At 36.9% G+C, this 26,480-nt stretch overlaps 1 protein-coding gene across 4 annotated transcripts in view; it reads left to right on the forward strand.

Annotated features, from left to right (window-relative positions):
- The first annotated feature begins 59 nt into the window (after positions 1-59).
- HEATR5B (HEAT repeat containing 5B) overlaps positions 60-26,480 on the forward strand; it is a 105,665-nt gene continuing 79,244 nt past the window's right edge. For 3 of the 4 annotated variants that reach the window (XM_032881859.1, XM_032881861.1, XM_032881862.1), the window contains exons 1-14: positions 60-157; positions 1,141-1,288; positions 4,497-4,708; positions 7,712-7,820; positions 9,558-9,707; positions 12,933-13,104; positions 14,614-14,771; positions 15,739-15,988; positions 19,304-19,459; positions 20,048-20,298; positions 21,855-21,966; positions 23,529-23,681; positions 24,715-24,814; positions 25,129-25,238. In XM_032881859.1, coding sequence (XP_032737750.1) covers positions 1,163-1,288; positions 4,497-4,708; positions 7,712-7,820; positions 9,558-9,707; positions 12,933-13,104; positions 14,614-14,771; positions 15,739-15,988; positions 19,304-19,459; positions 20,048-20,298; positions 21,855-21,966; positions 23,529-23,681; positions 24,715-24,814; positions 25,129-25,238 — 2,059 coding nt within the window. In that variant the 5' untranslated portion in view covers positions 60-157; positions 1,141-1,162. Of the gene's footprint in view, positions 158-847; positions 869-1,140; positions 1,289-4,496; positions 4,709-7,711; positions 7,821-9,557; positions 9,708-12,932; positions 13,105-14,613; positions 14,772-15,738; positions 15,989-19,303; positions 19,460-20,047; positions 20,299-21,854; positions 21,967-23,528; positions 23,682-24,714; positions 24,815-25,128; positions 25,239-26,480 lie in introns of those variants that run through there. The other variant, XM_032881860.1, reaches the window with a different exon arrangement.

Below are 26,480 nucleotides of genomic sequence, written 5' to 3' on the forward strand. Positions count from 1 at the left end.
AGGATGTGATTAGTACGCTTGCGCAAGACCAGGCTTCCGCGCATGCGCTCTACTTTCGTTTCCTGCCGGCCGGAGTGCGGGAGGCGGGGCATCCGGGTCGTTTGGCAGAGGCTTCTCGCCCCGGAACTCAGCTGTCCAGCCCCTGCCAGAGTAGGAGGTGAGGCCACCCCCGTCTGCCGCCAGAGCATGACCGGTGACATGCACACAACCCCCTGCCCCCCTTTACGTTTTCAGAGGGCTGGAGAGGAAAATCGAGTTTGTAATGAACATTTTCCTTTCTCAGTCTCCAGGCTCGGTTCCGGGACACCGTCACCTACGGTTGACAGCCCGAATGGCCCTGTTGAGGCCTGCGGCGGGCTCTTGCATTTCCCCTAGGCCGGGTACTGAGCTACGGTGGTCCTCCGAGTAGCCGGGTTAACCCAGATCTGCAGCGCGCACATCTGCGGGCTGCATTTCGCGCAGCGCCCCGAGTTGCCACTGAAGCTTCTGCCACGGGGATGTGGCCCCCTCACCCCATCCCCGTAGGAAGGCTTTTGGAGACGTCCAGTTTGACATCTTTATACTGGGAGTTTTGACGTCCTCCTGGGCCAGGGGAGGGTAAGGGTGCTGTGCACTGAGCAGTGGGCTGGAAAAGAGAAAGATGGATTGTCAGGCCCAGCTGGTGTTTGATCTTGGTGCTGAAGTTTTACCATTTATGGAATAAGTTAATGACATGCGTTTTGCTACGCATTTTTCTTCTGGAATAATGCCTTATTTGCCATATATATTTATATATTTTATATTTTAAGTAATCTCTATGCCGAACGAGGGGCTTGAAGCCACAACTCCAAGTTCAAGAGTCGCAGGCTCTACTGACTGAGCCAGCCAGGTGCTCTGCTATTTACAAAATTTATTTGAATTTTCCGTTTATTCCTTTGTTCATTCTTCCTCACCAAGCATGACTTTCATTTATGTTTGTTTTTGTTTTATGCTGGTCCTTTGGAATTCGGTTCTTGGGTTTTATCTCAAAGAAATTATGTAAATTTCCCCCAAATGAAGTGAAAAATAAAGCCCTACTTTTCATTTTTTTAGTGGTTATGGTCATTAAACTTGACTTTCAACATTAAAAATATCCTTACAAGTATTTTTTAATTTGTTTAGGTGTGACTTTTAAACTTCAGTAATGGAGCTAGCCCACAGTTTATTGCTAAATGAAGAAGCTTTGGCTCAAATCACTGAAGCAAAGAGACCAGTTTTTATCTTTGAATGGTTGCGATTTCTTGATAAAGTCTTGGTTGCTGCCAACAAGGTATGGTATTGTTTTTTTTTTTTTTCTTTTTTCTTTTCCAGCCGGGTTTACATAACGAAGCGTATTATATGTTCATGATTTGCGATAAAACAAGCATTATGTTTTGGAAAGGTTGTGAGGTCACTTACGGAATCGAGAATGTAACACTGGAATAGGAATTGTTGTCTGTCCTTTTTCTGTTTTGTTGCAAAACCTGAATCTCATTTTAACCTTTGCTTACTTCATGTCTCTGCCTGGACAACTCAATGTGACTGTAGAAAAATATAATGATATGACTGCCGTCATTTTATATTCATTTATCTCCAACTTCAAGTGGTCCTAAAGTGCCACCTAGCAATCCCAGTATCTTCACTTATCCCTCTGAGGAATTATAATAGGTTTTTTTTTTCCCTTTCTATTTTCTTCTGCCTACACAATCTGTTTTATCCTAGTTGCTTTTCCTTGTGTGTATGTTTTATTTTCTGTCTTTAATATTAGATACTTTCCTCAAATACTTGATGACATTTGGCATCTGTTCAAATTTAAGAGTGAGTAGTAAGTTCCCAGGGCAGGATGAAGTTCATTAACTGTGCTTCACTGTAGCTAGTCCTATTGTTTGAGGAACCCCTGACATTGGTATCATAGGTTTCTCATAGCTACTCATTCCCTGGAATGGACATTTCTGCTCTAGTGTCCTAGGGTGTGTCACCAGCTGCCTAGATTCTAGGAATTCGGGATGGCGAGGGGCTTCAACGTCCAGTATGTAAACTTCCATTTAATCCCCCTGTCTTCAGTGCAGTTTTCCCAGCTCACAGCTGTGCTGAGCTCCCTAAGTTTGGAGTGGAGGAGAGATGCATGAGAGTCTTACAGCATCTAGACTCTCAACCATTTCCTCTAGGTCTAGGCGCAACTTCACTCCCTCCTCCAAAACTTCCTAGAGCTTTGAACAACAACAAAACAAACATGAGCTTTATGGGATTCTGTGATGTAAGTTGGGTCTCTTCTCAGCTTTCCCTATTCAAGATACCTGGCCTCTATATTTTCTGTTGATTATTTTACCATTTTCTTTGCTCTTGTAGATTTGGGCTTTTTGGGGGGCGCGCCCTTTAGTATAGTTTTAGTAGTATTTCTGGAGAGACAAAGTTAATGCATGGATTCATTTACAGTCCTTAGCTCAAAGTTTCTATTTTCTCTTAAACTCCTTCTAAGTGAGAATTTGTTGCCTACATTTCACTGAAATGATCTTGTCTAGTCATCAGTGATCTCAGATTCTTCCAACCAGTGGTCAGTGTTCTGTCCTAGCTGACCATCAGCAGCTTTTGATATAGTTGATCCTCTACCTTGAAACACTTACTCTATTTTTTGTTTTGTTGTGCAGTTGAAAAATACAAAAGTATTTGTAGGTATTTATTCCTTCAATGATATCATAATCTCATGATTTTTACTGCCATCTATACAATAATAACTCCCAGATACCCAACTACCTCTTTCTTAAACAGCATCTCAAAATTAAGATACTCAAAGCCAAATTCTTGATTTTCCCATCCCAAACCTGTCCCTTCCCTCGTGCTCATCTTCTCAGGAAATGACCATTTCTTCCTTCTAGTTTGCTCAGGTCATAAACCTTAGAGTCATTCTTGACTTCTCTCTTCTTCTCAAACTTCACACCATACACATCAGCAAGTCCATTGGTTCTATCCACCAAATACATCCCGAATTCAATTATTGGTCATCATTGCCATTGTTCCCATCCTCCTCTCTCATCTGGGTAGCTTCCTAAGTGCTCGCCATGTTCCAACCGTATACCTTGTAGACTATTCTTTGCTCAGTATTCAGAATGTGCCTGTTAAAACATTCTGATCGCATTCCTCTTGTGCTTCAAGTGCCTGTTTAGAATGAACATAGAAAATTCTTACAGTGGTGTGTAAGGCGCTGTACAGGGTAGACCCTTCCAACTACATCGAGATCTACTACTTCCTCTCTCTGACAATGCTCCAGCCAAACTGGCCATCTTGCTGTCCTCAACTAAGCAAGCTTCTACCTCAAGGCCTTTGCCCTTGTTCCCTTTTCTTGGAATGTTTTTCTCCAAGATGTCTGCATAGCTCACACCTTCACTTCTTTTCAGGGAGGGCTTTTCTTACTAATCTGTACAAAACAGATCTTACACTATTCATTTGTTTATTTGGTAAACTCTGTCTTTCCCCACTAGACTATAAGTTCACAAGGGCAGAGACTTTGTTGTGTTCGCTGTTCCATCCCAGTGCCTAGAATAGTGCATGGCATCTAATAAGTGCACAAACTGGCATTTCTTGAACGAATGAGTGAACTCTCAGTATTGATTATGGTATATCTGAATTTTTCTTTTTATGCTGTCTACGGCTCTTGAAGTTTCTTTCGGTTTCCTTCAGTGACCTATAATTTATGAACTACTGACTTTGCTTTTACAGGGCAGCATTGCTAGGTTCTAAGACTTCAATTGTCCACATGCCCAGTATTTAACATCCTTTGACTGTTGGTTTCTTAGTAAGTTGGTGTGGAAACTTTTTGGATCTAGAGTAGTCACTTTCATTGGTAGCTACCTTCTTCTTTTTTTTTTTTTTTTAAAGTTTTTTTTTTTAATTTATTGATTTGACAGAGAGAGATCACAAGTAGACAGAGAGGCAGGCAGAGAGAGAGAGAGGGAAGCAGGCTCCCTGCTGAGCAGAGAGCCCGATGCGGGACTCGATCCCAGGACCCTGAGATCATGACCTGAGCCGAAGGCAGCGGCTTAACCCACTGAGCCACCCAGGCGCCCGGTAGCTACCTTCTTGGCATTGGAGGGGAATGAAGGATAATATTTAATCTAGGAAAGAATGGTTCATTTCTTTTTTTTTTAAGATTTTATTTATTTATTTGTCAGAGAGAGACAGCACAAGCAGGCAGAGTGGCAGGCAGAGGCAGAGGGAGAATCAGGTTCCTTGCCGAGCAAGGAGCCTGATGCGGGACTTGATCCCAGGACCCTTGGATCATTACATGAGCCCAAGGCTGGCGCTTAACAGACTGAGCCACCTAGGCATCCCAAGAATGGTTCATTTCTTACCAAAGTTTTCCTTATCTTGAAAATTTTCATTTATGGTTTTATGCCTAATGTAATCTAGATTTTAACTGTTCGATATTTTTTATTTTGATTAAAAGGTAACAAAGGCATATATAAGGAAAAACTGGTAATGTTCTTTATGTTTTATAACAGACTGATGTAAAGGAGAAACAGAAAAAACTTGTTGAACAATTAACTGGATTAATAAGTAGTTCGCCTGGACCACCTACACGAAAACTGTTGGCTAAAAATCTAGCAGCTCTTTATAGCATTGGGGATACTTTTACAGTTTTTCAAACGCTTGATAAATGTAATGATATTATCAGAAATAAAGATGACACTGCAGCCTACTTACCAACAAAACTGTAAGTACTTACTGTGACGTTTTGGTTTTTTTTAGAGTAACTTATCTTAATAAGGGACCACTGACCATAAAGATGCCCAGGTCAGTGGAACCTGCGGTGTGTTGCTTGACAATGAAAGATCTAAGTAGGTCTGGGGAAGGGGTTCTTTTGCAAGCTGTTTCATCACGCCTGGGACTTTCAGAAACAACAGAGAATTGGTATGATGTCAGCAATTTGCACAGAGGTCTTTTAGTAAATTTGGATGGAAAGAAAATTCTTGGCTGGGATAGAAAGAAAAGTAAAGAATTTCTAGGTGATGGGATTGCGGCAGGGCTCAGCAAACTAGCACATAGGCCAAATTGAGGCTGCTGCTTATTTTGTAAATAAAGTTTAATTGGAATACAGACATGCCCATTCATTTAGGTGGTAGCTGCTGTCATGCTGTAGTGGCAGAATTGAGTAGCTGAGACAGAGACCATTTTGCTTGCAAGTTTACTGGCCTTTAGATTAAGGCGTTACCCAACTCCTGGCTCATACTTGTGGCTTGGGTCATGGGTAGACATTTCCAGAGCAAGCCTTAAGGTTAATGGCTATAGGGTGCATCCTATGAGAGGGTCAAATAAGAAAACCAGCAGTTGTACTACAGTGAGGAGTATCGTCAAGGGGAAAATAACTCATCTGTGGCCTAAGGGAGAGCAGTGTCAAGGAGGCTTCTCAAAGAAGTATCAGCTGAAGATCAACAACAGGGAACGATACGTGGTGGTTAGTCAAGTAAGTGGTTAAGATGGGAAGATGGATGTGATAGGCCAGGGATTGACAAACTTCATGAAAAAGAGCCAGGTAGTAACTGTTTTCGGCTTTGTGGACTATCCAACTCTGTCACAACTGCTCCCCTCTGCCATAGACTATGTGTAAATAAAAGAGCTGTGTTCCAGTGAACCTTTATTTACAAAAACAGGTGGCAGGCTGGATGATGGGCCAGATTCTGCCTACAGGCTGTAGTTGGCCAACCTGTTTTCTCAGTGAAGGAAACTTCTCATTGGGAGCAAAAGTAGGTTCTTTATACTTTATTTACAGTGCTTTTCAGAAAGATGCAAAATAGAGGAGGAAGCAAGTCATGGGGGGAACATGAGAAGTTTGATTCTGGGTGCATTGATTTGCAGTAGAGGAGGGACCATCCAAGGGACAGTGTGTGTGAACAGCGTGTTGGACAGTAGGTAGTTTGAAGTTGTGGTCCAGATTTCAGAGCTCTGAATTGAGTATGTAGTTTTGGCAAGTGGAGTGGAGATTAGGAACCCTTTGGTATAGACAAAGTTACCTAGGAAGAGTTACTTTTTGGGACAAGAGGATGGCCAAGGACGCATCTCTAGAATGCCATGCAAGGGGCCTGGACCAGTATAGTAGCTTACAGAGGAAACAGGGAGATTATTCTGAACCTGGACACTGAGTCTTAGGTCTGTTCTCAACTGTACAGGTATGTTGTGATTAGATTTTGTGTTGTTTTGAATAGATGTAGATCTCAGTAGTTTTATTTTATTTAATTTTAATTTTATTTATTTATTTGACAGATATCACAAGTAGGCAGAGAGACAGGCAGAGAGAGAGGAAGGGAAGCAGGCTCCCGGCCAAGCAGAGAGCCCGATGCGGGACTCGATCCCAGGACCCTGGAATCATGACCTGCGCCAAAGGCAGAGGCTTTAACCCACTGAGCCATCCAGGTGCCCCGACCTCAGAAGTTTTAGAAGAGGTTAGGGAGTCCTAGTGTTTTCCAGTTTATTTTGGAATTTGAAGCTATGTTAATACTTTGATGGTTTAGTTCTCCACCACTCAGCAAATCCACACATCACTTTCTAGTTCTGCTTAAGTAGAATTTACTGTATATTTCTTATTATTCATATGTATTTCCAGTGGATGCATGGGTTTTGTTTAGGAATTCCCTAAATATTCTGGCATGTGACCTCAGTCCTTTTTAGTTTTGTTAGCAGCCTGGAGAGGACTGAAAGAAGCATAGGATTTAGAGTCAACCAGGTGAAGGTTTCCCTGAGTCTACTATTTATTACATATGTGATAGTGAGGTGAATGTATTTAATATCTCTGCCTCAGAGTAACTTGCTCAGGATACATAGCTATTATTAGGTGGCAGGTTCTAGGACTTAGTCACAGATCTGCCAGACTTCTAGGATGACACTCTTCACTCCTGTCCTGTACTCCTCCCTGTACACTAAACTCAAAGCTACTTACTTCTCTGCTATTCATAGAACTGATGATGGAGTGGTTTCCTCTGTCCTGAAGAGATGGGCTTTTGTTATATTTCTTCTTCTGTGTAACCAAATGTTCCATGAAAGCCATCAAAATAAATTTTAAGAGTAATTTTTACTATTATTTATATATTAAAAGGCAGGATCTTTGTGCAATAAAAAAATGTGTAAGATAGATTCCCTGTTTTCGGATTTTACATTTCCACTGGTAGGATAAGGTATAGCATTGTTCATATTTATTTTTATTTATTTTTTAAGTAGGCTCTATGCCCAACGTTGGGGCTTGAACTCATGACCCTGAGGGGATCAAGAGTCACATGCTCTACAGACTGAGCCAACCAGACCCCCCAAGATATATACATTTAAATAGTCAAGTTAGAACATAGTAAATAGATTGACTTTTATCAAAATGAGTGGTTAACTTTAAACATTATATATAATGAGAGAAGAGGAAGAATCATTGTAGATAGACTTAATTTAGGAAGTCTTCATGAAAGGAATACTTGGGTTTCTTTCCAAAGGAGGGTTATGATTTAATATGTGAATATGTATTTATTCTCCTATATTCCTAACAGGAATACAGTTTGATTAACCATAGTTGTTGCAATTATAAAGAATAGATAAACAAGGTGTTTAGTTGAGAATTAAGGATTTGTAGTTGAAAGCATCCTGCACCAATACAAATTGATTTCTGAAAATTAGAAAGGTATTGTGGAATTGTATTATTAATCTGAACACTGACTGGTGGAAACATCACTTCTTACAGGGCTGCAGTGGCTTGTGTTGGAGCATTTTATGAAAAAATGGGGAGAATGTTAGGAAGTGCTTTTCCAGAGACAGTGAATAATCTTCTGAAATCTCTAAAAAATGCAGAGGTAAGTTTTACAACAAATATTATTTAAATGTTTTGCTTGTGGCAGAAGTTAGATGTCAGTAAAAATATATGTTTGCCTTTTTTTCTGTCACTGTGGTACTCATACTGCTTAGCAAGAAGGTAATTTAAGATTATTACTTGCACAGAGTGGCTGGGTTATGGACATTGGAGAGGGTATGTGCTGTGGTGGGTGCTGTGAATTGTGTTTAAGACTGATGATTCACAGACCTGTACCCCTGAAGCAAATAATACATTAAATGTTAATTTAAAAAAAGATTGTTACTTGCAAAAGATATTAATTGCCCCTTCTTTAATGTATATTACCTTATATTTCAGTGAGAAGGAAAAGAATGCTTTTCCTTGGCAAAAATAGGCTTACCCATTATTTCTTATTTAGCCCTATGGATATTTTTGTACTGCCATTTTATTTTTGTGCCATAGCTAATATATTAGTTTCGTAGAGTTGCCTAGGCAATAAATGACCACAGTGACTTAAAACAACAGAGATTTGTTGTCTCACAATTCTGGAAGCAAAAATCCCAAATCAGGGTATTGGTAGGGCCATGCTTCTGAAGACTCTTGGGAAGAATCCTTCCTGCCTTTCTTCACTGCTAGTGGTTGCTGGCAATCCTTGGCGTTCCTTAGTATTCCTTGATTTCTAGATGCACTTCTAATTTCTGCCTCTATTGTTACACAGTGTTTTTCCTGTGCATCTGTATTCTGCCTCCAAATTCTTCTCATCTTATAAGGATACCAGTGATTGGATTAGGGCCCACCTGAATCGAGTATGACCTTGTTCTTATTTAATTTCTTATTTCCAGATAAAGTCATGTTCACAGGTAATGGGGCTTAAGACTTGAACGAATCTTCTTGGAGGACACTGTTCAATCCACAGCAGCTAATACTGAGTAAAAATAGTTTTATTTTGTCACATCAATTTGGTGTTACTTTTGAAGGTTCCTTATCAACTTGATGTTACTAAAACTAGACCAAGCCCTGGATTCTCACAGTCCAATTCCTCCATATCAGAAAGCTGAAAATTTCTTGGACAGCATTTCTTCTGGGTACTACTTGCCTATTCATTTATCATAAAACAATGATTGAGGACATATTGTCAGAGAGTAAGCATATAAAGATGAACAAGACATGGTCCCTGGCCTCTTAAAAGCTTATAGTCTTGTGGAAGAGACTGTGTTTGAATGAGTGTACTCCAAGAAATATGAACCAAGTACTGTAAGAGTATGAAAACAATTTCGAAATAGTTATAAAAGATGAAAGCTTACTATATCTCTGTAATAGGTTTTTAAAATGTGTTGGATAGGTCTTCTTTTAGATGGTTTATATTACTACTTAACTACTTTTGGCTTACCCATTCACATTCTGAAAGTTTGGACCCTTGAGATGTGATATTGAAGTTTTTGAAATTGTTTCCATGTTCTTCATTAAGTTGTACTTCATGTTGTGGGAACATTAGAATATGTTTTCTTGTGGTAACCATATTTCTCAGCAAGATATTATTTAATTGAAGTTAATAATTATTCTTACCTTTCAGATACTTTCTAGGCTACTTTATTTTATTTTACTTTATTTTGTTTTTCATTACTTACTGTTTACAGTGTAAAGGTAAGACTACAAAACCATGAAGCCCAGAAAACTTTTGTGTTTTGGTATGTTCTTCTTTAAACATGGAACTTGTTTTACAACATAGTTTTTAGTTTTGATTTATGTTCATGTCTAGTCTCAAGGGCGAAGTGAAATCTTAATGAGCCTACAGAAAGTTCTGAATGGACTGGGAGGTGCAGCAGCTTCCTCTCATCGTGATATTTACAAGAATGCCAGGTCCCTCTTGACTGACAGGTCGATGGCTGTTCGATGTGCAGTTGCCAAGGTTAGTACTTGTCTGATTTATAAAGCTATTCCTTTTCTGGCTTCCTCTTAAACAATGACTTTTTTTCTTTTAAAGTTTTAGAACGTGATAGCATACTTTTTGTTCCCATGGATTATATTCAGTTTGTACAATTATATACAAATGGAATCATGTGGTATGGGCCCTCTTTCTTTGGTCTGGTTTCTTTTACTCATCATATTAACCTTGAGACTCATCTATATTGTTATATGTGTTGCTAGTTCATTTCTTTTCTTTGCTGAGTAGTAGTATGCCATTGTGTGGGTGTACCACAATTAGTTTGTTCCTTCACCTGTTAAGGACATTTGAATTGCTTCCAGTGTAGGCTATTAGGAAAAAAGCTATGAACATCTGTATACAAGTTTTTGTGTGAACATACGTATTATTCTACCTGGGTAAATACCTAGGAATGGAATAACTGGATTGTATGATAGATTCATTGTTTAACTTTTTAAAAAAATTGCCAAACTGTTTTCCAAAGTACTTGTATCACTTTACATTTCCACCAGCAATGTATGAGGTTTCTAATTCCTCCACATCCTCATTTGGTATTGTCCGTCTTACTCATTTTGGCCATTCTCATAGATATGTACCCATATCTCATTGTGTGTTTAGTTTATATTTCCCTAATGACCAATGATGAGCATATTTTCACATGCTTATTGCCATCCATATCTTCTTAGATGAAAAATCTATTCAAATCTTTTGCCTGTTGTTTTATTGAGTTGTTCGTTTTCTTATTACTGAGTTTTGATGGTACTATATAGAGTTTTTATGTATCTCTTTATCAGATAGACGATTTGCAAATACTTTTCCTCCACTGTGGCTTATCTTTTCATTCTCTAAATAGTGCCTTTCTAAGGGAAAAAAGGGAAGTTTTGAATTTTGTCAAAGTCCAATTTACCAATTTTTTTATATAGACTGTGCTGCTTGTATTATATCTAAGAAAATTTTCCCTAACTGAAGGTTTCTCTTATGTTTCCTTCTGGAAGTTTCATAGTTTTATACTGAGATATATGATCCATTTTGAGTTAATTTTTAAATACGGTACAAGGTATGAATTAAAGTTCTTTTTTTTTTTTTTTTGCACATATATATTCACTTGTTCTAGTACCACATTGGAAACACTATCTTTTCTTCACATAAATTGCTTTTGCACCTTTGTTGAAAGTTGGTTGTCCATATGTGTATGGGTCTATATTTGGACTCTGTTATGTGCCATGTCCATAACATTTGATGTCCAAAACACTGTTTTAATTACTGTACCTTCATAATAAGTCTTGAAACCAGGAAGTGTTAACTTTCTAACTTTGTTCCTTTTCAAAGTAATATATTCTAGGCTCTTTGCATTTCCATATGAATTTTAGAATTAACTTAGAAATTTCTAGAAATTTCTGGGATTCTGATTCATGCTGGTGTTTTACAATGAATCAATAGATCAATTTGGGAAGAGTTGATATCTTAACAATACTAAATCTTCTAATCTTTGAACATGTTCTATCTTGCCATTTATTTAGGTCTTCTTTGTTTTAGCAACATTTTGTGGTTTCGATTTATAGGTCTTAGACATCTTTTGTCAGATTTATTCCTAAGTATTTAATATTTTTCAGTGCTATATTAAATGGTATTGATTTTTAAGATTTTAATTTCTAATTGTTCATTGGTAACACAGAAATCCAATTGATTTTTGTATATTGATATTGTATATGCCGATGTTGTTAAATGGCTTTCAAGTTCTGTCAGCTCTTTTAATAGATTCTATCAGATATTCTACATAAACAATCGTGTTGTCTAAGAATAAAGACAGTTTTACTTCTTTTCCAATATGGATACCTTTTGCCATGGCTAAATCCTTCAATGCAATGTTGAATTAAAAACACGAGAGCAAACATCCTTGTCTTACTCCAGATCCTTAAGGAGGAAACATTCAGTTCTTTGCCATTTAGTGTTAAGTATTGGTTTTTCTTGATGACTTTTATCAAGTTGAGGAAGCGCCTTTGTATTCCTAGCTTGCTAAGAGGTTTTATCAGGCATGGATATTGGATTTTGTTAATTGTCTTTTGTTTTAATATTTCATTTCTTATGTTGTTTTTGTTGTTGCTGTTTTCTAGTTAAACTTCTTATTTTAAGATAATTGTAGATTTGCATGCAATTATGAGAAATAATATAGAGATGTCTTTATAAACTTTTACCCAGTTCCTCCCAAAGGTAGTATCTTGCAAAAGTATAATACAGTATTACAACGAGTATAATAGTGTTGACATTGCCATAGTCCATTGATCTTGTTTAGTTTTCCCCAGTTTTATTTGTGTACAAATTCAATTTTAAGATTTATTTATTTATTTGAGAGAGAGAGAGCACTCACATGAATGAGTGTATAGGGTAGGGGTAGAGGGAGAAAATCTCAGGCAGACTCCCTGCTGAGTGAGGAGCTGTTCATGGGGGCTGCATCCCAGGACCTCCCCTTCCAAGGTCATGACCTGAGGCTAAACCAAGAGTTGGATGCTTAACCAACTGAGCCACCTAGGTGTCCCTACACATTCAATTTTAAAAATCAATGCTGGGCTATTTAGGTTATCTTTCTTCTTTAGTGAGTTGTCTGTTTCATTTTTCAAATTGATTGGCATAAAATTGTTTATGATATTCTCTTTGTTCTTTTAATATATATTGAATCTGTAGTAATGTGACCTCTCTCATTCCTAATTTTGGTAATTGGTATCTTTTTCCTTTATCTGTCTGGCTAGAGATTTATCATAGTTATTGGTCATCTCAAAGAAGCAGCTTTGGGTTTTATTTCTATTCTTTCTCAGTTCTCTATTTGAGCTCTGTTATCTTTATTATTCTCTTTCCTCTGCGGATTACTTTGTGCTAAATTTGCTCTACATCATCAGTTTCTTAAGGTAAAAGCTGAGGTTATTGATTTGAGACCTTCTTTCTAGTACAGAAGTTCAGCGTTAAGTGTCTTCTCCTAAGTACTGAAAACTCTCTAGAGGCCGTAAGCTGGGACAATTATAGAGTTAAGTTTGTTTTCCATCTCTTAAGTATTGCTATCCTTCATTGCCTGATGTCCAGTGTCTTGAAAACTATTGTTTCATGTATTTTAATTTTTTGGTTATTTCAGGAGACAGAGTAATCTGATTGTTGTTGTTATATCTCTGGAAGTGGAAGTTCCAGGATGTATTTATTTATTTATTTTTTAAATTTCAGTGTCTACTAGAACTACAGAATGAAGCTGTGTTCATGTGGACTGCTGAATTAGAAAATATTGCCACTCACTGCTTTAAGGCTTTGGAAAATTCAAATTATGGGGTTCGAGTGGCAGTGTCTAAACTCTTAGGAACAGTCATGGCTACAGCGTTGATGCCAAAACAAGCAACAGGTATCATTTACCAATCCCTGATATAGTCTGTAACAGGTATTTGAAAAGTATATGAAATCTATCTAAATAAGCTATTTGTTATAGGTATGTCACTTGAAAGATTTAAATTGTTAAGTGTCTTTGTCTACCTTTTCAGGGAATGGAACTACGCAAGTGGCATTTTCCTTGATATAGACAAGACATTTTTTTAAACTAAATTTAATTTAATTTTTTTTCCATGTTCCAAAATTCATTGTATATGCATCACACCCAGTGCTCCATGCAATACAAGACATTTCTTTATGGTTATAATGTACAAGATAATATATATCAAGTATACTGAATATATAAGCAAGCAAGATTTATATAATGGTTTTCTATAATCTTTAAGGGACTGGAATCTGGCACTTCATATGACTTTCAATCTCTGATGAGTAGATCCCTTTTATAGCACAGTATTATTTTTCTTTTCTTTTTGGCCATTACTGTAAGCAGAATCAGAACATTTGTCATGTGACTTCTGCTGTGTCTCATAGTTCATAGAGATGCCTCAGTGAGTGTTGTAAGTGGACCATGAGGGAGCCCGGCCACGTCTGCTACTGTCCCCACCCCTACTCTATCTCTGTGTAGCAGGAGAATCAGATGTAATAGATTCAAGTCCTAGCTCTTATGTTAATTAGCTGTGAAGCCCTTTGAGCTTTAGTCTATTTATCTTTAATGATAATTATTTTAGTCTGTGCAATTAGATGATGATGATGACAGGTAACATTTATTAAGTGCTATGTGCCAGGCACTGAATTCAGCATATAACTGAGCTGTTTTATTTAGTCCTCACAAAAGCCCTATGAATTATGAATACTATTACTATTCCCACTTTACAAAAAAAGGAAATTGAGGCTTAAGAGATTGTGTAATTTGTGTTCTAAGTGTTCTATAAGCATCAGAGCTGAAATTCAAACTCAGGCAGCCAAATTCCAATCTCTACATACTTAATCATGAACTTGATACCTCTCCTACAGACTTCTTGTGAGGATTATGTTTGCAGCTATATGTGAAAGACTTTATAAAACATTTTCTGTATAAGGGAATGGCATTTCAGCTTCAGTCCAGTGACATTTTAATCTGTTGCTAACTGTTGTCTAGAGAGCGTGAACTTGACAAAGTTTCTTTGCATCTACTCTGTTGAGAATGAGGGCTGTGAGTCACTTAGTATCTGCTGTGGATGTACTTTGTCCTTGTTGTATTACATATGTCAAGGTTAACATTATTAGATTATGTTTGGCATAGATTTAATGAATTGATTTTAATTTTTAGCTCCTTCCATTTTTCCTAATATTTTTTGCTTCAAAATTGAATTTATTTTACGAGTGCATTATAAATTTAAAGACTATAAGAAAATGAAAGGACCCTATCTTTGTAGTAGTTTAAGGATCCTTAGAAATAATTACTTGAATTTTAAGCTAGAGTTATTAGAAAATGTTATCTAGTAGCAGTATATATTGCTTATGAATTTACTTTTCTTCCTGAAAGTAATGCGCCAGAACGTGAAGCGAGCGACATTTGATGAAGTCTTAGAACTCATGGCCACAGGATTTCTACGTGGAGGGTCAGGTTTTTTAAAGAGTGGTGGAGAGATGTTAAAAGTCGGAGGGTCTGTTAATCGTGAAGTAAGAGTTGGAGTCACACAGGTTTGTAATGCATACTTAATGAAAGAATTCTGTTCACATTGCTGGTGAAATCTCATGGAAGACTCTTAGTACACACAGATTTTTAATATTGTCTGGTGTTTTTCCAAAGTGTTTATTTTACCAAATGAATGAATTACATTCAAATTCCAAATTACACTTATATGGAAAGATAGATTCTTAATGATGTGTAAATAAGCCTGTGTCTGCTATATTTATGTAAATATCCAACAACATTTTCCCAAATTTTACTTGGCAGAAAATCAGATGTAAAATAATTCAGTTTTAAATTCAGGATTTAAATTCAGTATTCAAATAGCTTGAAAAATTTAGATTTTACTGTTCTCCAGTGACCCTGTAGCTAACCCTATTTGTTAATATTTCAATTGGACTTATCATTAATGAGTAATCACCAATATAATTATGAAACTAATCCTGACTTGGAGTTAAAATTACAAAATGATAATTAAGCAACTAAGGTGTTATGGTTAATGATCTAAGAATAATTAACATACAAAAAGATAAAATGTTTCTTTGTGATCTTAGGCAAAATCACTCCAACTGTACATTGTTCCTGAAAACAAGTATAAAATAGAAGTAAACGATTTTTATCTTACTGTCACAAGCAGGTGTTTCTAGTCCTAGGTCAGTGTTTATTTAAGATATGAGAGTTTTCTTATTCCTATAACCTGTTACTTTCCTCTCCATCAGGGTAAATTCAGCTCTTTCCCTCCTGCCCCATCATCTTTTTGCATTCTTCAGGAAGCTGCTAAGAATGGTTTTTAGCCAAAAATACTTCCACCAGTAATTCCTATTCTAGAAGTACTAAAAAGGTCTCAAGTATTAAATTTTCTCAATTTTAATCTCAAATGTAATTTATTTTGGATACTATGTTCATTTATTTCTGTAGTTTTATTTGTAATCTCAATTCTTTTATATAATTTATCTGAAATTATATCTCTATTTATAGGCATACGTTGTTTTTGTAACTACATTGGGTGGTCAGTGGTTGGAGCGTAGCTTTGCTACTTTCTTGTCTCACGTACTTGATCTGGTGTCCCATCCTCGAGCAACGCAAACACATGTAGAAGCTGTGTACTCAAGGCGATGTGTCTCCTTTATCCTAAGAGCTACTGTGGGCAGTCTGCTAGGTGAAAAAGCCCAGATTGCAGCTGCCAAAGAAATATGCCAAGCTATTGGAAAACAAATGAAAGCAGTAGGTAAGAATTGATGTGTGTTGTTGATTTCCTTAGTCATTTAGCTTTATATTATTATTCTTAATAAATACTAATGGATCTGATTATTAGTTCATGGCATTTTCTGGATTGCATTTTACTAGTCACTTTTATTGAGTACGCTTATTTGTTATTTAAACAACATAATTACAGTGAAATAGAATTTTTGCGTGTTTGAATTCTGTTTCATTTCTAGTATCTGTACTGATGTTCTAGCTCTCCTGGTATGCAACAGCATATTGCTTTCCTATCTTTAAGGAACAACCTATTGTAATTTTTCTGCTTGGGCCTTTTGTTTTATAAACACGTGTTTGTTTGTTTCCTTTCGTTAATAGGCTTAATAAGAAGCCTTAGACAGGAACAATTGCAGGTGGTTATTAGTCCACTAGAGGATATCCTGTGAAATCTCAATTAATTCATAAGTAAAAGAAATATCCATTTTATAAATTTTTCAGTTTAACAAGTCGTTACTGAGCATCTGAGATTGCAAAGCAGTAATTCAGGGTTTGAATAACAAGTGAAATAAACGTTCCTGCTTTCATGGAGCTTGCAATCCAATTAGGGAACTGAACAAGGTAAAATATACATTCCATAGGTCAGTTCAGTTTTCTTAACCATTTTAATCAGGCAAATTATATTGCCTAATAGTAGTCTTTAGAAATAAGAATTTAATGGGATGCCTAAGTGGCTCAGTCGATTAAGCATCCTACTCTTGACTATGATCCAGGTTATAATCTCAGGATTGTGGGATCTAGGCCCACATTGGGCTTCACACTCAGCAGGAGGTCTCTGCCTTTCTCCCGTTTGCTCTCTCTTTCTGTCTCTCAAATAAATAAATACGTCTTTAAAAAAAAAGAATTTAATGAATAAAGCATAATCTGTAATTTATATTTAAAGAATATATATTGAATATTTTATAAAATTAGTAAAAGTAAATTCACAAATGGAATTTTCATTGTTTATAATAGCTTATAGACTATGCTAAGGCGTACCATTTTTTTATTTTAAAAAAATTTTTATTTAAATTTTAGTTAACATACAGTGCAGCATTGGTTTAAAGAGTATAATTCAATGGTTCACCACTTACATACAACACCTAGTGTTCATCACAAGTGCCCTCCTTAATACCCATCACCCCTCTAGCCCATCTCCCATCCACTGTCCCTCATCACCCCTCAGTTTGTTCTGTATCATTAAAAGTCTCTAATGATTTATTTCCCTCTCTCCTTTTTCCCTTTCTCCTTCCCATATGCTTCTGTGGCTTTTTTTCTTAAATTCCACATGTGAGTGAGGTCATATGGTATTTGTCTTTCTCTGACTGACTTATTTCATTTAGCATAATACACTCTAGATCCATCAATGTCAAGCAAACCATTTTTGTTTTTTAATTTTTTAAAGATTTTTTTATTTGTTTATTTGAGAGAGAGAGAGAATGCACATGCGGGAGGAAGAACAGAGGGAGAAAGACAAGCAGACTCTGGTGTAAGTGCAGAGACCATTGCGGTGACCCTGAGATCTTGACCTGAGCTGAATTCAAGAGTTGGCTGCCTAACCAACTGAGCCACCCAGGTGCCACAAGCCAAACATTTTTAAATGCATAGGGCTAACTGGAAGTTAAGAATTGTGAATTAAAGGGTGTTTAAGTTAATGAGGTACCGTTCTTTAGTTACATTAAAATAGTAATCTGTCCTAGATTCACCACTTGAAATATATTTGTACAATGATGTGTTAAAGAAATGTTGAAGTGCCAAAGACACTGTGCCAGACTGTGGGAATAAAATAGTGAACCAGATATAGAGAGTACCTGGTCAAGGAGCTGTGGTTTAGCAGTCAAAAGATGGAGTTCATGCATTTCCAAGTCCAGAAATAGCTAAAAATAAAGAAGTCCATAATGAAAATTACAATCTGTAATATATTAATCTATTCTAATCTGTTAGTATGTATTATATATTTTTAAATTTAAATTCAATTAACACATAGTATATTATTAGTTTCAGAGGTATTGTTTAGTGATTCATCAGTTGTATATAACATTGAGTGCTCATTACATCAAGTGCCCATCACCCAGTTACCTAATCCTCCCACCCAACCCACCCCCCAGCAACCCTTCATTTTTTCCCTGTAGTAAAAGTCTCGGAGCACCTGGGTGGCTCAGTTGGTTAAGTGGCTTCCTTCGGCTCAGATCTTGATCCCAGAGTCTTGGGATTGAGCCTCACATCGGCTCCCTGCTCGGCAGGAAGCCTGTTTCTCCCTTTCCCACACCCCCTGCTTGTTCACTTTCTCACTGTCTCTCTCTCTGTCAAATAAATAAAATCTTAAAAAAAAAAAAGAGTATCTTATGGTTTGTCCCCCTCTTTGATTTCATTTTATAGTCTATTAATACACAATGAATGCAAAAAAGGTAAGGAAGTTTTACTATATTATAAGCGTCATTAATCTTAGGTCATAGATTAGCCATTTGATTTTTTAAAAATCTTAAAAGCAGAATTAAATATCCATCTGGGATTTATGGGCCAGAATATATTCTCAATTAGTAACTTGACAAGGAATCTTTAGTTGTCTCATGTTAAATACATTTCTGTTTTATTGAAAGGTCAGGGAAGGGGACAGCAAAGCTAACAGGAACTTTGAGAAACATTTCAGTAAGAAATTCTTTTTTTTTTTTCCAGTAAGAAATTCTAAAGCTACTTTCCTTTTAGATCTGCTTTCTGGTCAGTAATTCAACAGTGTTGCTATGAATATATTGCAGCACTTGAGGTAGCAACGATAATAATGAAGTAACAATAATGGCTGCTGACATTGATGCACGTGTATTGTGGGCAGCATTGTGCTCCATTCTTTATGCAAATTGACTTTTTAATCACCACAGTACTCTTTGAGATAGTCCCTTAACCCCCTGAGTGGATGGAGAAATTGAGACTCATGGGGTGGCTTGCCCAGTGTCACGTGGCTGACGTGACTGGTGGAGTTGGGATTGGAACCCAGGTGCCTTTCTGGGGAGCCAGTGCTTTTGTACACTGTGGTTTGCTGCTGCTTGCTGAAGTTAGGTGTATTCCTGGAAGCAGGCAAAATCCCTCAGTGTGTATTTCAGTATTTTCATGATGTCATTGGACAGTGTTTTAAGTCACTTTAGTGTTTAGTTACACAGATGTTCTGCTAAGAAGTAATTACAGTCAGAGTTTTTAATACCCAGGCATCAGTTGGTGGAAATATTGGTATAAAAATGTCAACTGTATAAATCAAAAAAATTATGTCACAATTTAGTTCACCCACATCAAACACATGATTATGCGTTTCCAGAAGCAGTAGTGAATGATACTAGTGGCGAAAACAAATCTGGAGCAGCAGACATTGCAGCAAGCCAGCATGTGATGGTGTGCGCCCTCCAAGAACTCGGGAGCCTGGTGCAGAGCCTGAATGCTACCGCATCCCCTCTTATTCAGGAAGCATCTATAGGTATGATAATTCACTTACTTGCTGGAATTCTCTTTACCATTTCAAAAAAAGTCCTAAAAGTGTGATTGATATTTAACTCCTGATAAGTTGCTTGCCATTATAATTAGTAAGTACTAATTATAGTATTATAATTATAATATTAGTATTATAATTATATAATACTAATTATATTAGTAACTACATTATAATTATTAAACAACTATAATTAGTAGTTTTCAGATCACTTGTTAAAAGCTGGGTTTTATTTAAGATTCACTAGGTTTGTGAATGTTGACTTAATAGTGAAATAAAGTTTAGGGAGACAAAAGAGTTACGTAGTTTGTTTCTAATAATTGGCTAAAATTTGTTGAATAAACATTTAATTTTTACATCATCATTTTTTGGGGATGTAATTATACTATTTTGTAGAAAATGTTCCTTTAAGATTCTCTACTATTTCTGAGATAATGTGTTTTTGGCAAAGTTCTGAAAGTATTTGGGTAAAACCATAAAGCTTATGATTTTAATCACTGTGTTACACGTATTCTCATAGTTTATGAAATCATTTGACTTTATTAAAGAGCCATTTGTTTTTGTATTTCTCTTTAGGACTTTTGGAAACTGTGACTTCCGTGCTGCTTCATCCAAGTATGGCTGCCCGGCTTGCCGCCGCCTGGTGTTTGCGCTGTGTGGCGGTGGCATTACCATTCCAGCTGACACCGTTTCTAGACAGGTGTGCAGAACGGCTCAACAACTTGAAAACTTCACCAGAAGCTGTTAGCGGATACAGCTTTGCCATGGCTGCTTTGTTAGGCGGAGTTCATCAGTGTCCGTTGGGCATTCCTCATGCCAAGGGAAAGGTACGAAAGAGACCATGGAATTTTAAATGCTGTCATGTGGGGTTTAGTCTTCATTGGAACGCCTTCTGTGTTTAATGTTGAGCTGGATGATCAAACAACAGTTTTACTACAGTAATACAAAAAATGGTGTTCTGCCAATAATGATATTTAATTCTGCGTAGGAATAGTACATTTTATTTGGGTACAGAGTCATTTTATTTTAGAGAGAAAAAACCCTTACACTAATTGTGATGAAATCAGAGCTTTTCTTTCAGCTTTTAGAGAGAAAAATTCATATTGTTGTATTCAAAGATGTCTGGAGAATATGTTATTGCATTTAGCATTTTGATAATAATAGTTGAATGGTTTTTATGAGTCGGTTTTTTTTCTTTCTACTATACCTACTAATACTATTACAGTTTTTTCCTCAAGAATATTAAGTGTTTATGTAAATATTATTTTACATATGTAGATCAGGGCTAGGTTTTTAACTTCTTATTCTTTCTGGGACATTAGGACTAGATTCATTCGTTCTTAGGAGTTCCATAGCTACTACTTGAATCTCAGCTTACATCTCGTTTTGTTCTTCGACTGCCTCCTCTCTGATTATCCTGCTTGCAGTCTTTCTCCCATCCCCCCACACCACTTCCATGTCTCACATTAGCTCGGAGACACTTTGGGACTATGCAGTGCTCAGAGAATAAATATAAGCCCCTCTGTCTGGAAAACCGGCACCTCTGCGGTTCGCCTTCATTCTACCCATTCGTTCTCATTTCCCGCTGTTCTACTTAGACCAGTCATCTTGCTTCCTTCCCATGCCTTTTTCAGCCTTCATGCCATTATTCACACATTAGAATCTCATCCCCCTTCTTGGTTGCCTGTACCAAGCTTATCCATTTGTTTAGAAGCCTAATTCAAGTGCCATTTCTTTAATGCAGTCTCAATAGAGCTACCCCATCTAGGATAACCTCCCTTTTGCAGACCACGACTACATCTGTCTTACTGTTGTGTCATTTAATCATGTGCTGCTTGTTACTTCCCGTTTTCCCTGTGACAGATTCTCTAAGACTCTAATTGCCATAAGACTGGCTTCATGGCAGAAACATAATGGGAGTTCAGCAAATCTTTGAATATAAGATAACGGTACTACCAATAATAGCATTTATGAAGTAGTTACATGGGCCAGCACTCTACTGAGTGCTTTGCTATATTAACTTATTCAGTCCTTGCTGGAGTGTGACTGGCATTCCTATTATTCCTGTTTTACCATTGAGGGAACTGATGCAGGGAAGTTAAGTTATCCCAGGTCAGAAAGCCGGGAAATGACAAAGCTGGGATATGAACCCAGGCAATCTGGCTCTGGAGCTCTCTCTTAACCACTGTGCTGTCTGGGGTCTCCTCAGAGACAGCCGTGCCATCTGGATTAAGCAGGTCTTGATGTTGCCTCTTTAACATGTTAACAGCAACAACAAAAAAAGACAACTTCTTTTTTAAATTAAGCATACTAGCTATGTATTTTCTTATTTGATTTCTTTAACTTGTTTCAGTTAAAATCCAATTGTAAACTTCTCTTGCAGATGGTAGTTAGTATTGCTGAAGATCTCTTACGAACTGCTGCCCAAAATAGCAGGCTGTCTTTACAGCGCACCCAAGCTGGATGGCTTTTACTTGGAGCACTTATGACTTTAGGTATAGTCATATTTGAGTAGGATCTTGTCTAACTGTATGACTGTCAGTAGACACTAAAGAAAACTTAACTTAAAAGTATTCAACTTCACATTCTAGACTTTGAATGACACAATAAAATTGGTGAAGGCGTATTTCCTCTCATCTGGGCGTAGATTTCTATTTTTGGTAATTTCTGCTTAAGTACATTTAATGACAAAATTATTAATGAAGTTTCATCTTTACTATCAGAATAGCCCTGGTCTAACTAATTGGCTTAGTGTTCACCAAATGAGATGAGAGTATGGGGGCACTTTCCATCCCCAGAGTGACATGTATGACATGATTTTGGTAGGGGGATAAAGTCACATTTAAATGGTTTTTGGTGCTGCTTTTCTGGGGTACCCTTCTGCATTTCACTTTCCTAAGTGCTATGACAAATATGAGATGCAGGCAGAGTTTAGCACTGTACACAGAACAGAGACATGTTGTCATGGCGAAGAGATGTGTCTACCTTTTAGTTCGTACATTCAACTTCTGTAAAAAGCGTGTGTGTGTGTGTGTGTGTGTGTGTGTGCATGCGCTACAGAGTCACTCACAACTTTGAGGATCTACCTTTTGGAAGTTATACTTTGACCTAGTTTTCTAAAGAAAATAAAAAGTGCTAACTCTTCCAGAAATTTATGTTAAATATGTTATGTGGTATGTTAAAGGAATTCCTTTGCAATATAAATTTTTAGTTCTAAACATACTGCTCCTCTATAAAATAAAATTAGCCATATCAGTTGCCCCCCAAATGGAGGAATATATAGATGTGTGTGTGTGGCACTGGGTGTCTATGTTTATATGCATGTGTATTAATAGGAGAGATACCGTAAGAGGTGTCCCAGGAGTAGTTCATTATTGACAGTGCATAATCCGCCATTCTGAATATAGTTTGATAATATATAATTCACCATTCTGAATATAGGTAATTTCTTTTAAAGTACTTGTTAAGGATTTATGTTTGACTGCTAAAAATATTGATACTTTGTAGGTGAGTGTTATTATGCTTTAATAGATATGTTATTTTACTTACTGAATAAGAAACATTTAGAAGTCGGGGAGGAGGCTAGTGGTGAAAAGGTATAGCCTTGCAGTTCTAAGCTGAATAAGTACAGGGCTGTTGTGTACAGCCTGGTGGCTGTGGATCATACTGCTGTGTGACAGGACAGCTGGTGAGAGAGTTAGTCCTGAGAGTTCTCATCACAAGGAGAAAATTTTTTAAAAATTGTTTTTCATGTTATTGTGTCTATATGAGATGGTGAATGTTAGCTGCATCTTTGTGGTGCTCATTTTACAATTATTTATAACCCAAAACATCATACTGTATGCCTTAAACTTATGCGGCAGTATATTCAATTATTTCTCAATCAGACTGGAAAATAAAAGATGCATGTTGAAAATCTTACGTTTACAGATAAAGATAGAGTGAAACACTAGGTGTTGTTAAAGCCTTTGGGGGCTCTCTGACTTTTGTTTGAAACATATGTTATAAATATATACGGTTTATATGTATGTTTTCGCATTCTTGTTTTCTCCAATAGGACCATCTGTTGTTCGTTATCATCTGCCCAAGATGTTGTTATTGTGGAGAAATGTTTTTCCTCGTTCTCTAAAGGAGTTGGAGGCTGAGAAGGCCCGAGGCGATTCTTTTACTTGGCAGGTAACATTGGAAGGTCGTGCTGGAGCTTTATGTGGTAAGAACTGAAAGGATTGTACTCTCAGAATATTATTTTATTACTAAAATATTTGTGAGGGGAAGGAAAATCACTGCTTCAAATTTTTATTTTAGTGTGTAATGACAAATTCATAGACTTGTAGATTTAGAGAGAAGCGTTATAAATAACCTGTGCCGGTTTGCTAATTTTGCGATGGAAATGAAGCTGAGACTCTGAGAGGACGTTAGTATCAGGGGTAAGGTGAGAGCCAGAGCCCAGGCCTTTGATTCCCAGTGATTGCAGTTGTCCACCTGTCACAGAGGCACTGGCCGCCAAGTAAACAGCTTGGCGGGTATTCGAAGAAGAAACTCAGGATCTTCAAGGTCACTGAGTTGACAGTAAGTCTTTTCATAATGGACACAGCTAGCATTTTCAAATCTGCAAATGCTGATGCATTTTTTTTCAGACATCATTGTTACAAAAATTATGAATAAAGTTGTTTTTGTTTAGAAGCTAAAAACTTACAGGAAAGGCTCATGTTTGGTTTCCTTTGGGAATTAGAATTACACTGGGTGATGCTATTCTTTTTTGGTTTATCTCAGTGAAAAGTGCTTCTTTTTCCAAGTTGTGGGAAACAGATATATGCTAAAGCATAAGGGCGGCAGGGCAAGGGGTCCTTTTTGTTCCCACACATCTAAGAGCTGTTTTTGTCTTAGTTCTGTTGCTAAAGAGGCAGCAAAGATGTTCCCTCTCACTGAGCTATTTTGTGCGCTCTCAGTTTTATCTTGAAGCTGCATTCTTTGTAGTTATCTGAATTTAGTGATGTTATAAGACCTTTGATTTCCCACTCACAGAAATCTCCCTACTAGATACCTTCCCTCCCTCCACCTTTCTTCTAGGCTCTTCTAATGATTTTTCTCTGTAGTTGCAGTTGGTTCTTTCGGTTTGACCTGATTTCAGAGCCTTATATTGTATAATAATGGAGAACTATAGGTATCTTTATGTAATTCTGTAATTTTTTTAATTTTCACAAAAGCTATCCTAAATCTGTTCTTTTAAAAATTTTATCTAGCAATGAGGAGTTTTGTTGCACATTGCTCCGAGCTCCTAACTGAAGATGTGATTAGAAAATTGATGACTCCTATTGAATGTGCCATGACTATGATGTCACAGTAAGTAAGCAATTAGGACAAGTTAACATCCAGTTTTACATATTTATAAACAGTGATGTCTTGTACTTCCCTATAATATCATATATGAAATGTATAAAATTTTACTGTTTTAAAATGACCTTAAAAATTATAGTAATGGTATGGATTGAAATAAAATTGTGTTTTATAGTGTGCCAGTAAGGCCACAGAATAAACTAAAATGAGAATGTAATACTCACCAGTGTATTTTGGCTGTTCATCAATATGTTGCTGAAAATGCTTTAAGTAATACTTACTCTAGTAAGCTGTTACCAACTATACTTTTGATATTTTAGCATTCCGTCTGTAATTAAAGCCCATGGAGCTCATCTGAAAGCCAGTGCTGCAATGGTCCGTTTAAGACTTTACGATATCTTGGCTTTGTTACCTCCCAAAACTTATGAAGGTAAATAAAATTTATGGTATCTAGTAAAAATTCTTCAATTTACCTCTCCAGTTCTTCACACAGTATTATAGAGTTCTGACCAAGGCTCTTCCCTGACTTTGCCGAGGAAGACAACTATTTTACTTTTCTTCATATGAAGAAACTAACACTTGTGGGGCACCTACTGTGCTCCGGGTCTGTTCTAATCCCTTTACATGTATTATTTCCTTTGACTCTAACCACAGCTTTATGACGTAATTCAGCTGTATTTTATAGATGAAGAGCCTTGGGTACAGAGAGGTAATGTAACTTGCCCAAGTTTGAGATATAGTAAGTGGTAGAGCTTGGATTCAGAGCCAGATGGTTCAGCTTTAAAGCCTATGCTTTTATTTATTTTTTTAAAAGATTTTTATTTATTTGTTTGAGAGAGAGATTGAGCACAAGTAGGGGTGAGGCAGAGGGAGAAGCAGACACCCCACTGAGTAGGAAGCCCATTGTGGGGCTGGATCCCAGGACCCCAGGATCATGAGCTGAAGGCAAATGTTTCACTGATTGAGCAACCTAGTCACCCCTCTGTCCTCTTTTTTATTTTATTTTATTTATTTTTTTAATTTTTATTTTATTTTATTTATTTTTTTTTATAAGATGAGGGAGATTTTTTTTTAAAGGTTTTATTTATTTATTTGACAGAGAGAGAGATCACAAGTAGGCGGACAGAGGCAGATAAAGGAAGGGAAGCAGGCTCCTTGCCTAGCAGAGAGCCCGATGTGGGGCTCGGTACCCCCCTCTGTCCTCTTAATTATTATCCTGAACTGCTTCATATATATTTTAATATAGACAATAATTTAGGAATCTTGACAGAGAATAATAATATACTTTACAGACATCAAATATTATATAAAATGCTAATATTAAAGTAAGCCATGGATCTGTGTTCAGTTCAGCCATACCCAAGAATTCTGATGTGTTATGGTTCAGTGTTTGCACATCATTACGTAATTATTTTTTTTAAAGATTTTATTTATTTATTTGACAGATAGAGATCACAAGTAGGCAGAGAGGCAGGCAGAGAGAGAGGAGGAAGCAGGCTCCCTGATCATGACCTGAGCCGAAGGCAGAGGCTTTAACCCATTGAGCCTCAGGTTCCCCTCATTGGATAATTAATAATAAACAATAATTGTGTCATATTTAATATATTTAAACAGATATTTAAATCATTACAATATATTTAATATATTTAAATTTATTAAATTTAAATGTGAA

This window comes from Lontra canadensis, unplaced genomic scaffold, assembly GCF_010015895.1.
Source record: "Lontra canadensis isolate GAN:19392208 unplaced genomic scaffold, GSC_riverotter_1.0 scaffold78, whole genome shotgun sequence".
NCBI classification, from domain to species: Eukaryota; Metazoa; Chordata; class Mammalia; order Carnivora; family Mustelidae; genus Lontra; species Lontra canadensis.